The following is a 13,826-nucleotide window of genomic DNA, read 5'->3' as shown; positions in this document are numbered from 1 at the left end:
AGAAAATTTGAAGCAGCACTTGAATCATGCTGTTAGGTTAGTAGCATAGCATGTCTTCCTATGATTCTGTCAATCTTTGGATTAGAAACAAGATCGAACAACAAAGGCTTCAATCAAGCTTACTATGATTTATGATGATCGAGGCTGGCGCTCAGAGCATCTTGATCCTTGTTAGCATCTCTTTATTTTGTTCTTGTTGAACCAAAAAAAAATGGGACATAATTATTTGCTCATTTTTATAAGAAAGTACAAATTATAATTACAAGCATAGGGTCGGTGGATCATTTGTAGGTCTAATTGGTTATTCGATGAAAACATAAACTACAAACAAAATATTTAAATATTGATAATTATATCTACAGATTTTAAAAATATTTTCTTGTAATAATTATCCTTTTGCGCTATCCGATCGATCATCAACCATTAGGTTTTTTATATTTTACAGAAAATTGGACCGACTGATTAAATCCGGTGTCAATAACTATAGTTACCATTATGCATTCACTTTCTCACTCATGACTTTTTTCTTTCTGAGCTCCCCACCCACCCATGGGACCTTTACGACCAAATTCCCATGACATCTTTTAACTTTACCGTGCCCTGCATCTACTCTGCTGCATTTGCTTTCCCTTCTTCCCATGTCACGCGCATTGCAGTTATAAATCATGATCACAAGTTTTTCTTTGCACGTGATTCCCATCCATATCATTTTCGCTGCCAAACCTTGGGACACTCGGCAAGTCAATAAATAAGAAAGCATTGCATCAAACCAGATTCAATTTTTGGAAATTTATTCATCCATTTGAGAGAGAGAGAGAGAGAGAGAGAGAGAGAGAGAGAGAGAGTATCTAACAGGCAGATCTACATAATGAGTGATTATGAAGTGCAGAAGGTGCAGCAAAACTTCAAGCACACAGGAAAAAAGAATTTAATCCAAGAAAAGAGATTGTTGGAGTGTGGAGACTATTATTGTTGAGATTCTATAGTATAATGGCTTTGCAGCAGTACTTGTGTGATCTGTCTGAGGACCATCCTGTTGTCATATGTGGTAGGGAGCCATCAGAGAGGGAGAGCTATCCACCCTTTTCACATGAATCCTCACATGCATGTTCAATATTATATCTTCTTATTTGAAACAATCTTTGTCCGTAATTATGTCAATTGAGGTATCCAAGTCCAACTGGTAGATCCATTTGCAGCAATTCAATCCTAGACACATCCAACCTGGTTAACCATTATACTTCCTCTTAGAGATAAACCTAGAAGAAATATTATTTTTGTGACTCGAATCCTAATCACCAAAATCACATAGAAAAACAGGACGATTATCATCGATATAATGGTCCGGTCGACTTCATCGAGCAATCTTTAATGGATTATGCAAACTGAATCAGGTTAGCTTGCTCAGATGGTCAGAGTATCATATCACTCTGCTTGTCAATTGCTGGCATTTACCTTCTGCCTAAACTAACAAGACCGCTAAATTATTCCTTTAAAGCTTCTTACCTGACAGGTAGAAAAGAAATCAGTAATGCACAGTAACAGTTCCTTAGTCTGCTGCCTCTCTTGAGATCAGCTTGGAGCAACATATGTCATGTTACTGAATGAACTCAGTCCCAAGACATAACAGCCTGTCTAGTACTGATCTCCAGTCATCATCATCTTCTTCTTCCTCTGAACGTGATAAGGGAGACTCTTTTGTTTCTCACATGATAAGGCAGGTGTGGGACAGATCACTTATACAAGTACTACCAACATTGCATCATGCAATGAAGTGGTTTCTGACCAATATTGGCAATCACTATCCACATTGGCTTTGTCTTGTAACACAACCTAATACCTGAACTATGTGATGTGACTCATGGATAATCTGTAGGTACACTCGATTGAAATCTTCAATGATTCTGCAAAGCCTCATGAAGCAAAGACTGCAATTTGACAAGCCATACGAAAGGCAGGAAACACAAGGTTTGACAGCTTCAACAGCATTCAACATACAGCAACAAACATGGACTTTTTTTTAGTCTCTTTTGCTTGTGTAAATGTATGAAACTTCATCTTAACCACCAATATGAACTAGTATTGAATTAGTGTAAAGCAAAGCAGTAATGTCGAGTGATTGCATGTGGTACAGATCTGAAGAGCACATGAAATCACATTCAAGGAATTGGTAGCATGTTCCCACATCACACCTACAACCTAGTGGAGGGGGCAGGGGTGGCAAGACTGTAACCTCTCTCTCTCTCTCTCTCTCTCTCTCTCTCTCTCTCTCTCTCTCTCTATGTATATAAAATATAAATATATCATGAATGCTGGCTGCACTTATGATATTGTGCTCCTACTCACATAGGAATCAGAATCCCACATCTACTTATATGGTTCATTCCTATAACAAGTTTCTTCCAACTTCTTCATGATTTTCTTTTTTGTGTTTTTAATAGTTACAGAGCAAGAGCAATGATGTAAAGCTGAGCATTCATCTAAAGTAGAATGCTGGTGTTTAAGGATGGATTTCTTGAGTGGATATTGGGGTCTTGTCATGATGAACACAAGCACCATTCTCTTTAGTGCTATGCTCATAGTCTAAGACTATGATCAGAGCCTCTCAATTGTCACAGCTTTTTCTTAATTGAACCCTGTAGTCTTTGCTGGCTGTCATCATGTCCATCACCAGTGAGACTTAAGCCATCATCTTCTCTTCATTCTCCATCATTGTCCTTTTTTTCAGCACATAATCCTCATTTTTCCCCTTATCTTTTAGTTTGATTTAATGATTAATGTATAGTTTTAACAGCAGCAACATAAAGATGTGATGTCCCAAATCTTCAGGGTTAACTATAGGGAACTTTTAACCTTGGTTAGCTTTAAAGGATGCTAAAAACCCCAGGCTTTCCTGTGATTTAGTGACAGTGATGGGGTGACTGATTTCCACTAGTTCAGTACATACATGAATCTTTGGCCCCCTGTTGCCTTGTTCTTCTTGACTTCAGAAGTGTCTCCTTCAAAACTTGTTTCTTTTCCCTGCAATCTACTTTTCTACCAAAAAAGGTCTCGAGAGATACCATGGTATCCTCTTCTTGCTACTGCTTTCAATTGTTATGTGGTGTTTGAGTCTTACAGGTCCTTTTTCTTGCCTTTTCTTTCTTTTTTCCTTCTTTTGTTTTCCTCATCTAATGCATCATTCCATGGTGAAAGCCAAAAGACCAAATGTTTTATAGAAATATAGATCTAAATCCTAATCCAAGCTAAATTATAGAAATATAGAACTATAATGGGTTATAAATGGAGAAATAAGTTTAAACTCCTGTCATGTTTACGAATTTAAGTCGTATAAGTCAGTAACATAGCAATTAGACTCCGATGAACCCTAATTTTCTCCCCATATGACGTTGAGTTAATACTTTGCAATCATAATTCCATTAAATCTATTCATTATATATATATATATATATATATATATTCTCAATATTATAATTAAGTCATGTATTTTAAGGACACACATCAATAGAATTCTTCTGAGCCAGCATTGGCCGAGAGTATCGGATCTCAACCGATTTCATGCAATCCCAAAACAGCAAACATGATATGTTCACTAATCATATGTTACCACATGCCAATATGAGTACATTGTACTTCGCATCGTATGCGTTCGTTTCCGCCGAGGGCGATATATATGAACGCTGCTCTCGATCTCCGAGCTCTCTCCAATATTCCTCAGGATTCCCGTCGGGATTGTGAACCCTCGAGCTCTTCGATCGACAACCAGCGGTCGCGTTCGTTCCCCGCGAGGTTTCCGCTCGTAAAGCTGTCTCCTTTCTGGTTTTTTCTGGCATTTTCGCAAAAAAAAACCCACATTTTTCCCGATTTAGAGTCTTTTTTCGGTATTTGCGGGCTGAGATGTCTCCGCTGTGGGCACCTCGGAGACGTGAACCACCCGGCTCCCCTCCATTCCGTCTAATTTTAGCTCAATTGTTTGCTTGGTGTTAGTCCGTTTGTTTCCTAGTAAGAAGGAGGAGGAGAGGGGGAGGAGTGCCATCAGCCATGGCGTTTGGCTTGGTGGCGCAGCAGCTCGTGCGCCTGGGGATATTGTCGACATCGGACCATGCCTCGGTGGTCTCCATCAACCTCTTTGTGGCGCTGCTCTGCGGATGCATCGTGATCGGGCACCTCCTCGAGGAGAGCCGCTGGATCAACGAGTCCATCACCGCCCTCGTCATAGTGAGTTCCCTTTTTTCTTCCTGGCCTGCCTGTTGGTAAAGCTCGAATCTTTCTTTTGCTTTGGGCTCGGAGGAATTGGGTTGATTCCATCGTGTTGGTTCTTCTGCTGGTCCAGGGAGTTTGCACGGGGGTCGTCATCCTGCTGACGACAAAGGGGAAGAGCTCGCACATTTTCGTGTTCAGCGAAGACCTCTTCTTTATCTACCTTCTCCCGCCTATTATATTCAATGCCGGGTAAGCTTTTGTGGGCTGTTTGGTATTGGTTATTTTAGTTTTTGGTTTATGAGCTCTATGCTTTATTTTTCTCTGATTATTATGGCACAGTGTGTGACTTTAGTGGTTTCCCTTCGTGTTTCTATCATCCTCCTTGACATTTGGGTTCAAGGCAGGAAAATTTCATTCTTATTACTTGTAGCTCATGGACTTTCAGCTATTTGTCTCCGGCAGAATCTTCACTCTTGCATCTTTCGCATAAAATTAGATATCTGACAGATGCACATGGGATATTTAAGTTCGTTTATTTCTGCCGTATTAATTGGTGGGACATGGTGCTTCATAAGAAATAACTTGTCTAAAATATCTTGTTTGTTTTTGGTCGAAAATTGATATCGAACGCATATATGAAAGAGAGCACCTTGTTGGCAACTGAAAAAATATCATTATTTTCTTTTATCTGGTGAAAAATCTTAAAGAAAGTATATGCTAAATACATTTCTGAAATGTGCCAAAATCATTGTCTTTGAGGTGTCTTAGCTATTGCTGGCAAAGTCTATTGTTTGCTCAGACTGCTAATCTGATTTAAAATTCATACAAGAAAAAAGGGGATAATTTTGATACCATTTTTTTCCAAGCCCATCCCCCAGTTAGATTTAAGAACAAGCCTATGGTACTTCCTTTGCAAGTTTTATCATAAGGGGAAAATATGTGAAGGTCTGGTTAATATTTTGACAGATTGTCAAAATTTTCTTGATGCGACTTAATAAATGCAGTTATGCAATTCCAAGGCAGCTCTGTTGAGTATTAATTATGCTATTATCACTTAAAGAAGTGGAAGCAATCTCTGCTCAATCTTTTGACAGAGTAACATAAATTTTTGATTTTTTTTTTTCGAAAATAAAAGCTGATTCATTACTTAAAAAAATGAGAACAACCTGTGCCCTGGAGGTCAGCACACAAAAAAAAGGGTAAAAAGAAGCAGGCCATGCCTGCCTCCATACAAAATTTGACTTAGTCACTCTGGCATGGTTTGCAAGCCAAATAGCACATTTGTTGCCTTCCCGGTAAATATGAGAGATTTTAGCAAAGACATTAACAAAAAAATAATGTCCTGAACCAAATGATGGCCATTCCATGGAGGATCATGGTTGTCTTGTAAAATATTCACCGCAGAAAGTGCATCCATTTCCAAGAATTGAACTCGGGACCTCTCACACCCTAAGTGAGAATCATACCACTAGACTCTGCTCTGTTGATTTTGACTTAATAACTGTAGTTAAGCAATTCTGACTCTGCTCTGTCGATTATTATTATGCAGTGATAAGTTTAAGAAGCTGAAATAATCTCTGTTATTGGCACAGTTAATGATAGATATTCAAAGACTGTCTATAAATATGATACATAATATAGTTATCTATGTGCTTCATGCTTTGGAATGACAGATCTGAAGCATCTAAGGCTTGATATCAGCTATTGTAACTTTACTACAACCAGGAAATGAATGCAAAGAATTTTATTTGTTGCTCAACACAAGAAGGGATAACTTGTATAGAATGATATGGTTATATGTTAGAAGTATCTCTGTTTTATTAGAATATTTAACTAAAAAAGATTGCTTTCAGTGAAGATTCTTTCAACAGATAACATTTGAAGTAGATAAACATGGAATTTGTCCACTCTTCCCCAACATTATGGAACATGTTCTCTCAGTTGAATTGTTATCTCCATAGAAGTTGTTGTGCATGTACATTGGTGATCCTATAAAGGTTCGTGTAAGCCAAGTGAGCAAAATGACTAGCATTTTCTCTTAGATTGTGCTATTGAATGGGAGTTATAAGGGAATAATTAATACTTTGATTAGTAAAATCGAACTTCTCTGGCATGATGAAAGGGGGTTGCTTTGGTTCAGATCTCTATCATGCTAACTACTTATTTCTCATCATGTGTCATGCTGTCAATATTTTCCATGGGATATCTGCTGAAAATTTTCCTTGCTACCAGTATGGTTTCCTTCTTATGTTGATAAGTATTGATTGTTTTGGACACTGAATGACAGCTTGATTTTTCTTTACTGCCAGGTTCCAAGTCAAAAAGAAACAATTTTTCCGCAACTTCATGACAATCATGCTATTTGGTGCAGTTGGGACATTAATTTCCTTTTTCATAATTTCCTTTGGTAAGCTATTGGAGTCACTAGTGCAATTTATATCTTATGAAAATCCAAAGTTTGAAAATTAATATAAAATTATGCAATTGTATGCTTCTGTATAATAAAAGTTTCCCTGTCTCAGGCAATAATCAAAAAGCTTTTTCTTGATACTTTCTATTTCTGCAAGATCTCCTTTGTCGTGTTTGTCAAAATGTCCATCAGCTTTTTTAAACAAGAATGTGATAGTTGCAAAGTGTTCAATATGGATGACATTTATATTTTTGTGGACTAATAGAAATAATTCAGACATACTGAGTACTGGTACTCATAAGGAATACAAGTGGGCCAGAAGTGGTCTTGAGGATTTACCAAAATTTTATAGGATCAGTCAAAAAACCCAGCCCAAACAGTAGAAAAGAAAAAAAAAATTATTGTAGGAACTATAAATGACAAGAAATGTGCCAAAAAGGATAATGTAGTGCCTGAAGTGATTTATGAAAAATAATAATTATCTATGAATCACTTTTGTATCGTGAAATCTGATTGTGGAACAATTTCATTGGAAAATTCGTCATGCATCTTCCAAAACATCATTTTTGTTTTTACATTTCAATCTATCATCAGTGGGATTTTGTATTTGTATGCAATAATACAATGAAGCATCAGGTGTGCTATCGGTTAGTTCTGTTGACAACTACCTGGGTAAGTTTACAAATTCCTTAATGAAGGTTCATTTTTTACTTGTTGACAAGGAAATTTTCGCCATTTCAAGCTCTCAAACTATCATTTCAGAGTTTTCATTTATACTGATGCATGCCATAGACCATTGGATGCTAGGGGCCTCAGATTATCCAGTTAGCAACTGTGATTTTGGCGCCTATACAGGAGTCCAGTTGGTTCTGAATAATTTTGTTTCTTCTTATGTTTTCTAATTTTAATATGCTTCTTTTGTCTTCTTCTGACTCTCTTTGATGCTGACACAGGGGCAATTGAATTATTCAGAAAAATGGATATTGGTTCATTGGACATTGGCGATTTCCTTGGTAAATTGTTCTATTATACCACATGTCTTTATCCCCTTTTAGATTTGTTATATGATCCATGTCTTTGAATATGCACCAACGTTTTATTCTCATGTATTTTTGTTCTGTTGTTCATGCAGCAATAGGGGCAATCTTTTCTGCAACCGATTCTGTCTGTACCTTGCAGGTATTGTAAAAGTTCTGGAGTAATTTGTTTATTCTGCCTTATCAGAGTAACAAATCAATCTACCCATGGTCTGTCTTGCATAACAGGTTCTTAATCAAGATGAAACACCATTATTGTATAGCTTGGTATTTGGCGAAGGAGTTGTCAATGATGCCACATCGGTGGTACTTTTCAATGCAATTCAGAATTTTGATCTTGTTCATATTGATGCCATCATCATATTGAAGTTTGTGGGAAACTTTGGATATCTATTTCTCAGCAGCACCCTCCTTGGAGCGTTTGTAAGTTCTGTAATTTCTACTTGTTACTAGTTCTTATCTGTACTTGTAAATGTATTGATTTTTTTTTACCTGTAGATTTTTGCTCTGTTAATTGCAGGGTGGATTGCTAAGTGCTTACATCATCAAGAAATTGTACATTGGAAGGTTTGTTGAAGAACTAACTGTATAGGTGTCATATGTAATGTATTTTCCTATAGATTCCATTTAGCTAAATAATGCATAGGAACAATCATTGGACGACATTTTTTAACATAGTTTTCTGGAATTTAAAGAGTTGATATATCTTTTCTTTTTCACTTCCCAGACATTCTACCGATCGTGAAGTTGCACTTATGATACTCATGGCATACCTTTCCTATATGCTAGCTGAAGTGAGATGCTTCTCTTAAATCTTGAAACAAGTCTTTTATAACCTAAATACAGAATATATAACTATACATTGAGTTGATCATGTTCTTAAAGCATTGTTTTGTCTTGCAGTTGTTAAATTTAAGTGGTATACTCACAGTATTTTTCTGTGGGATAGTTATGTCACACTATACCTGGCATAATGTGACAGAAAGCTCAAGAGTTACTACCAAGTATGTTGGTTTTTTCAATGTGTCTAAGTTGATGAATTGCTGTTTCTCTTGTTTAATCTACTTCTGAAGCATCTGATCATCCAATACATTCTACTAATTTATCTCTCTTCCTTTTCCCCCATTTCTTTTGATTCCAGGCATGCCTTTGCCACACTGTCATTTATTGCTGAGACTTTTCTCTTTCTTTATGTTGGAATGGATGCATTAGACATTGAAAAATGGAGGTTTGTCAGTGACAGGTATAACATATAATTCTTCTTTCAGCTGCAGCTCCCTTTCCTATGATAGCTTTAATGCTTATGCTGCTGATTCACAACTAAATATTCTAACTAATGACCTTTATTTCTTGAAAATTCACTTGGATGGTTATCTTAGGTGCCAAATTTTCATTGGGGAATGACATATATTTCAATTAGTTAATAAGCTTCCATGACTTTCCTTTTTCTGTGCTTGAAGTTGTTGCTATACCGCCCATATAGCGCATGTTTAAAGTTTTGGCTCTACAAGTTATTTAGAACATCATCTGTTGTCTGCTTACTAGACCTACCATATTCTAGCTCTGAAAAAGGTTCTAGTGTGGGATATTACATAGATGGAGTTAAAGTTATCATGTCTTCTTATGATGTCTCAGCAAATTATTTATTAATGTCATTATGTGGTCAGAATTAGGCAACACACCAACCAGTACCCAACACAAACACATAGGGTTAATGCGTCATATGAATGTCCTGGGACCCACTTATTTTGTTAAGTCAAATGCTAGCAAAGGCCTGTTGGTGTCTCTGGGTCCACTTTTAGATTATGAGTCCTCACAATCAAAATAAAAAAATAAATAAATACATGACAACCTTATGAGTCTAATTGGCTTTGATAACAAATGCTCCTCTGCGCGTTGGTCCAGTTTAATGAGATGAGGCAACAAAATGACGGAAACAAACTAAAAATGTATATAATATTTGTTAAAAATGCATTGTGGACACGAAAAATATTGTCAGTTTCACTAGAAAAAGCCAGGAGGATATAATAAGTATCATGTGTTACTCTGATTAACACATCGGGTAAAATCAGTTCCAGATCAACTCAGATATGCAGCATGCTTACTACTAAATTTGAGGTCGGCCCAAGAATTTTCAACCCTACTATAGTCTATAAGGTTAAGGTTGGCATTACAACCCTATTATAGGCTATCATCCACTTATTCCTTAGCTTCTATGGTCAACTGCATTTCAATCACATTTTCTCTTTGATCCAACTAAAAGCGATCTAAAAACAATGATAGTATAATAGTGTTCTTTGCCAAACTGAGACATCAGTCTATCTGCTTACCTGCTTACCATGCCTATCTTATGAGCTGACCACCAATTAATGCATATTTCAGCGATAACCTAGGGAATGCCTACATGGTGCTTATAGTATAATTTTATTCATTTACTAACTGCAGTTACTTTGGTCATCTTGCAGCCAAGTTATCTATCTCTACTGGCATTTTTGCCCATTAACATCTTTTAGACATCTTTTCTTTGACATACTTTATGAAGCACGCTATAAGATGTAAAGTTACACTATCTTGAGCTAAAACTTAAGATGCATAGAAAACAGCTGAGATTTGACTTGTAGATTATGCACTATGCACTTAAATGGACCATCAGTCAATTATGAGAATAATGTTTCCTGTATTATATATAGTTTGAAAGAATAACAGCATGTCCAAATGTACATTAGGATCAGTGTGCTTAAATTAGTCCCTGCAATATTTTTTAAGCATCTTACTAGATGAATACAGTTCACGTTATCGCAAGTTGATCTTTGTATGAAGCCTGGATATCTCTGTTTTCAATTCTGGGTAATTTTGATTGCTTATCATTTTTAATTATCAGATCTCTTATTTTAGGTGATCCGAATATGTACTGAACTAGCATAATTTGCATCTTTTCATGTAGTTAATATTACTTGCTTTCAGTCTGCTTTCTTCTCTGACTGAGAACTGATGTGTGTTATAAGGCCTTTGATGTTCACTTAACTATATTTTTGTTATTCATGAATTTCTGTTTCCTTTGCAGCCCTGGAAAATCACTTCGTGTTAGCTCCATCCTTTTGGGCTTGGTTTTGGTTGGCAGAGCTGCTTTTGTTTTTCCACTCTCATTCCTATCGAACTTAACAAAGAAGTCTACAGATGAGAAAATTATCTTCAAGCAACAAGTGAGCACAAAAAAATCATGTTCACTATATTTGTTCTGGACTGTTATATTAAAAAACTCATGCAAATTCTTTTGACAGGTTACAATATGGTGGGCAGGTCTCATGAGAGGTGCAGTGTCAATAGCCCTTGCTTACAATCAGGTGAAATACAATGCACATTTGATGTCGAGTTTGATTTTAATCGAAGTTTCATTTGAGACCATAAATTTTAAACAAGGGTTCTGACTTCTTAAATACACTCACCAGATTCCTAATTGAATAGAAAAATGGAGAGCTTATATTTGCATTTCAACTGAAATAGTGATGCCTTTTAGTATATGATAGCACTGTAAGAGCTGCAATTTCTTGTACAAAAAATGGCCCCACATATTAAGGGGGATTGCCAAAGGAGAGAATAACAAATAGCTTATCCATATCTTCTCACCATCACAGGCAAATGGTCAGCAATTTTCTATTTGCTTACATAAAGCTAATTATAAAAATCAAAGTTTCCAAAATCTTCAAGATTGTTCTTTGCATAATTTACCACACTATGTATCTCCAATTTTTGATAAAATCCTTTTGCATGAGTTGTTATTTTTTTCAAATTATTAATTTTTATTTTGTATAATCAAGTTTTTTATCTGCATGTTTTGGAATTATATATATATATATATATATATATATATATATATATATATATATATATATATATATATATATATATTCGTCTTAACAAGCTGCTTGCTGTATTGAATTTGCAGTTTACAAGATCTGGACACACTCAACTGCGAGGAAATGCTTTTCTGATCACCAGCACTATTACAGTGGTCCTCTTCAGCACTGTGGTAAATAATTTTTCCAATTGTGTCCACAGAAATGCATACTACAGGTTCTAAAGCTACATATTTCAAAATTTATAATCGTCACATGATAGGTGAAACATTTTATTTACTAAGAACTCTAACAAACTGACCCATCCATATGCTAGTTCATTCTTTTACATAAATACTGCAACTGGAATTATCTGTTGCTTCTTTGAGGAATTTACTTGAATTATGGTACTGATGAAAAATTAGTGATACGAGCATGGATATCTGGATTATCTGATGCTTGCGTTTCCTGAAAGCTTCATATCATTATTTTGATTTTTTACTGTAAAACTTTTAAAGTGTTAAAGATCTGAATTCATCAAATGTTAAACTCTTCTTACGATATCGATATCAACACAAAAGTTAAGATGCTGGCTTAGCTATTTAAATGTTCTTTCTGTGCATAGATCACCTGGCTTAGCCCCTCGTTAGTACTTGTTTGTTTCTACATTGAGTTGGTCAAGTTTTCATGTGTATCTTCATTGAGTTTTATTGCCAGTAGCTAGATAAATAATATTATTAGTAGAAAATACAGTTTCCTTTCTTTATTAGTTTAGATATTTCTGATTGTTAATGCTAACTTGTCATGCCTCAGGTTTTTGGGTTGATGACAAAGCCACTTATAAGGTTCTTATTACCTCATAGTGCAAAGCATCTCAGCAGCATGTCCTCTGAGCCATCAACCCCCAAATCCCTCTTGTCACCCTTTCTCGAAAATGGACAGGGATCAGAAGTAGAAGTAGGAGGAGAATTCGCAAGTCGACCATCCAGCCTCCGAATGCTCCTTAGCAAACCAACTCATACAGTTCACTACTACTGGCGCAAGTTTGATAATGCATTCATGCGCCCTATGTTTGGTGGGAGAGGTTTCGTTCCATTTTTTCCTGGTTCGCCAACTGAGCAGAGCGCCCACAATTGGCAGTAAGCTAAGAAGGACATGACAACAAGCGAAAACACAGTAAATAGGAGGACGAAGTTAAAGAAAGAAAAAGTTCATGATCTTTTTTGAAATGTAATGTTTTTAGTTGCATTATTATCAAGGCAGCGCCTGATCTTTGTGCTCATCAGGTCTTTCTGTCTATTTTCATGGCAGCATGGAGTGTTGTGTATCGGTTATGTTATTCTTCATTTTCTTCTCATCTGTAATTCTTGTTCCATTCCAAGTAGATCCTTTAGGCTACTTTGGTTTGATTCTATCTCTTTGGATTTGCATGGTGTATAAACTTTTTTAACTCCAAGATCAAGGAACTGAGGTTAATCTGTTGTATGTTCAATCTTTTTGTAATTGACAGTAGAGGTAGACATAAATCATAAGAACGTTTTTCCTTTCACTACTTGTGTTCAAATCTGTCCCAGTTCACTGCAAATTTTTCGAACTTCTTTTTGAAAAACTATAACATGTTATGTTAATCACAAGTGTGTTTTTTTTTAGATGGTCAAGAACACACTGCTAAACTTCAAATGACCACATTTATTATGATTAGATTACATTGCTCAATCACAAGTCTATGAGCTTATATTTTGTTCCAATTCTATGATTTCCACAGTCCTTGCTGATAGATTACAATAGAAATAGCCTATATAAAGATATCTAAATCTTGTAAAAGCTCAAAATAAATTGAGTTTATTTTATTGATGCAATTTAACTCAATACAGCAGATTTGGAGGAAGCCTCAGCCCCATCTGTGCCGATCTCCCCCATAACATGGTGCTTACACTGTTCAGATTGTGAGCTCAATAAATCCTGAAAATTGCAATTAATTTCTTAGAAACACATGTATGTATCTAAGAGGATAGATTTTGGTATAGCAGATAGATTGAATCACAAAAAAAAATTTAGAAAATAAAATTATGGTTGACTTTCCTCATATGAGATGGAAGTCTATTCATTCCTTTTATAAATATATATATGTAGAATAAATACACAACATTAAGCTTAGAGATAAAAGAAACTTACTACCAATTCTTACGACAACCTTTACCAATTTGCAAAGACTTCTTCTCCAATCTTGGTTATTGTCTCCTCTTTCACCATGTAGGATTAATGATGCTTATTGTCTCCTCTTTCACTGTTATCCTAAATGACACCATGAAAGATTCATATCCAAGTGAGAAAGATTAC

At 35.9% G+C, this 13,826-nt stretch overlaps 1 protein-coding gene across 1 annotated transcript; it reads left to right on the top strand.

Moving 5' to 3' along the window:
• The first annotated feature begins 3,642 nt into the window (after positions 1 to 3,642).
• LOC135619685 (sodium/hydrogen exchanger 1-like) lies at positions 3,643 to 13,035 on the top strand. Its single transcript, XM_065121939.1, has 15 exons — positions 3,643 to 3,789; positions 3,988 to 4,218; positions 4,334 to 4,452; positions 6,513 to 6,610; positions 7,567 to 7,626; positions 7,746 to 7,792; positions 7,879 to 8,073; positions 8,171 to 8,217; positions 8,378 to 8,444; positions 8,554 to 8,654; positions 8,792 to 8,893; positions 10,715 to 10,853; positions 10,932 to 10,994; positions 11,597 to 11,680; positions 12,300 to 13,035. Exons 2-15 carry the CDS (start codon positions 4,042 to 4,044, stop codon positions 12,627 to 12,629), a joined length of 1,629 nt encoding a protein of 542 aa, XP_064978011.1. The 5' UTR covers positions 3,643 to 3,789; positions 3,988 to 4,041; the 3' UTR covers positions 12,630 to 13,035.
• The last annotated feature ends 791 nt before the right edge of the window (positions 13,036 to 13,826 follow it).

Source organism: Musa acuminata, chromosome BXJ2-8 (assembly GCF_036884655.1).
Source record: "Musa acuminata AAA Group cultivar baxijiao chromosome BXJ2-8, Cavendish_Baxijiao_AAA, whole genome shotgun sequence".
Classification (NCBI taxonomy): domain Eukaryota; kingdom Viridiplantae; phylum Streptophyta; class Magnoliopsida; order Zingiberales; family Musaceae; genus Musa; species Musa acuminata.
Note: the sequence above shows the minus strand (reverse complement) of the source record. Positions and strands in the feature narration are given on the sequence as shown.

Coding starts and splice junctions, on each gene's coding strand:
- LOC135619685 (XM_065121939.1), top strand. CDS start 4,042: ATGGCGTTTGGCTTGGTGGCGCAGCAGCTCGTGCGCCTGGGGATATTG. Junction 4,453..6,512: donor CCTATTATATTCAATGCCGG/GTAAGCTTTTGT, acceptor CTTTACTGCCAG/GTTCCAAGTCAAAAAGAAAC. Junction 10,995..11,596: donor TAGCCCTTGCTTACAATCAG/GTGAAATACAAT, acceptor TTGAATTTGCAG/TTTACAAGATCTGGACACAC.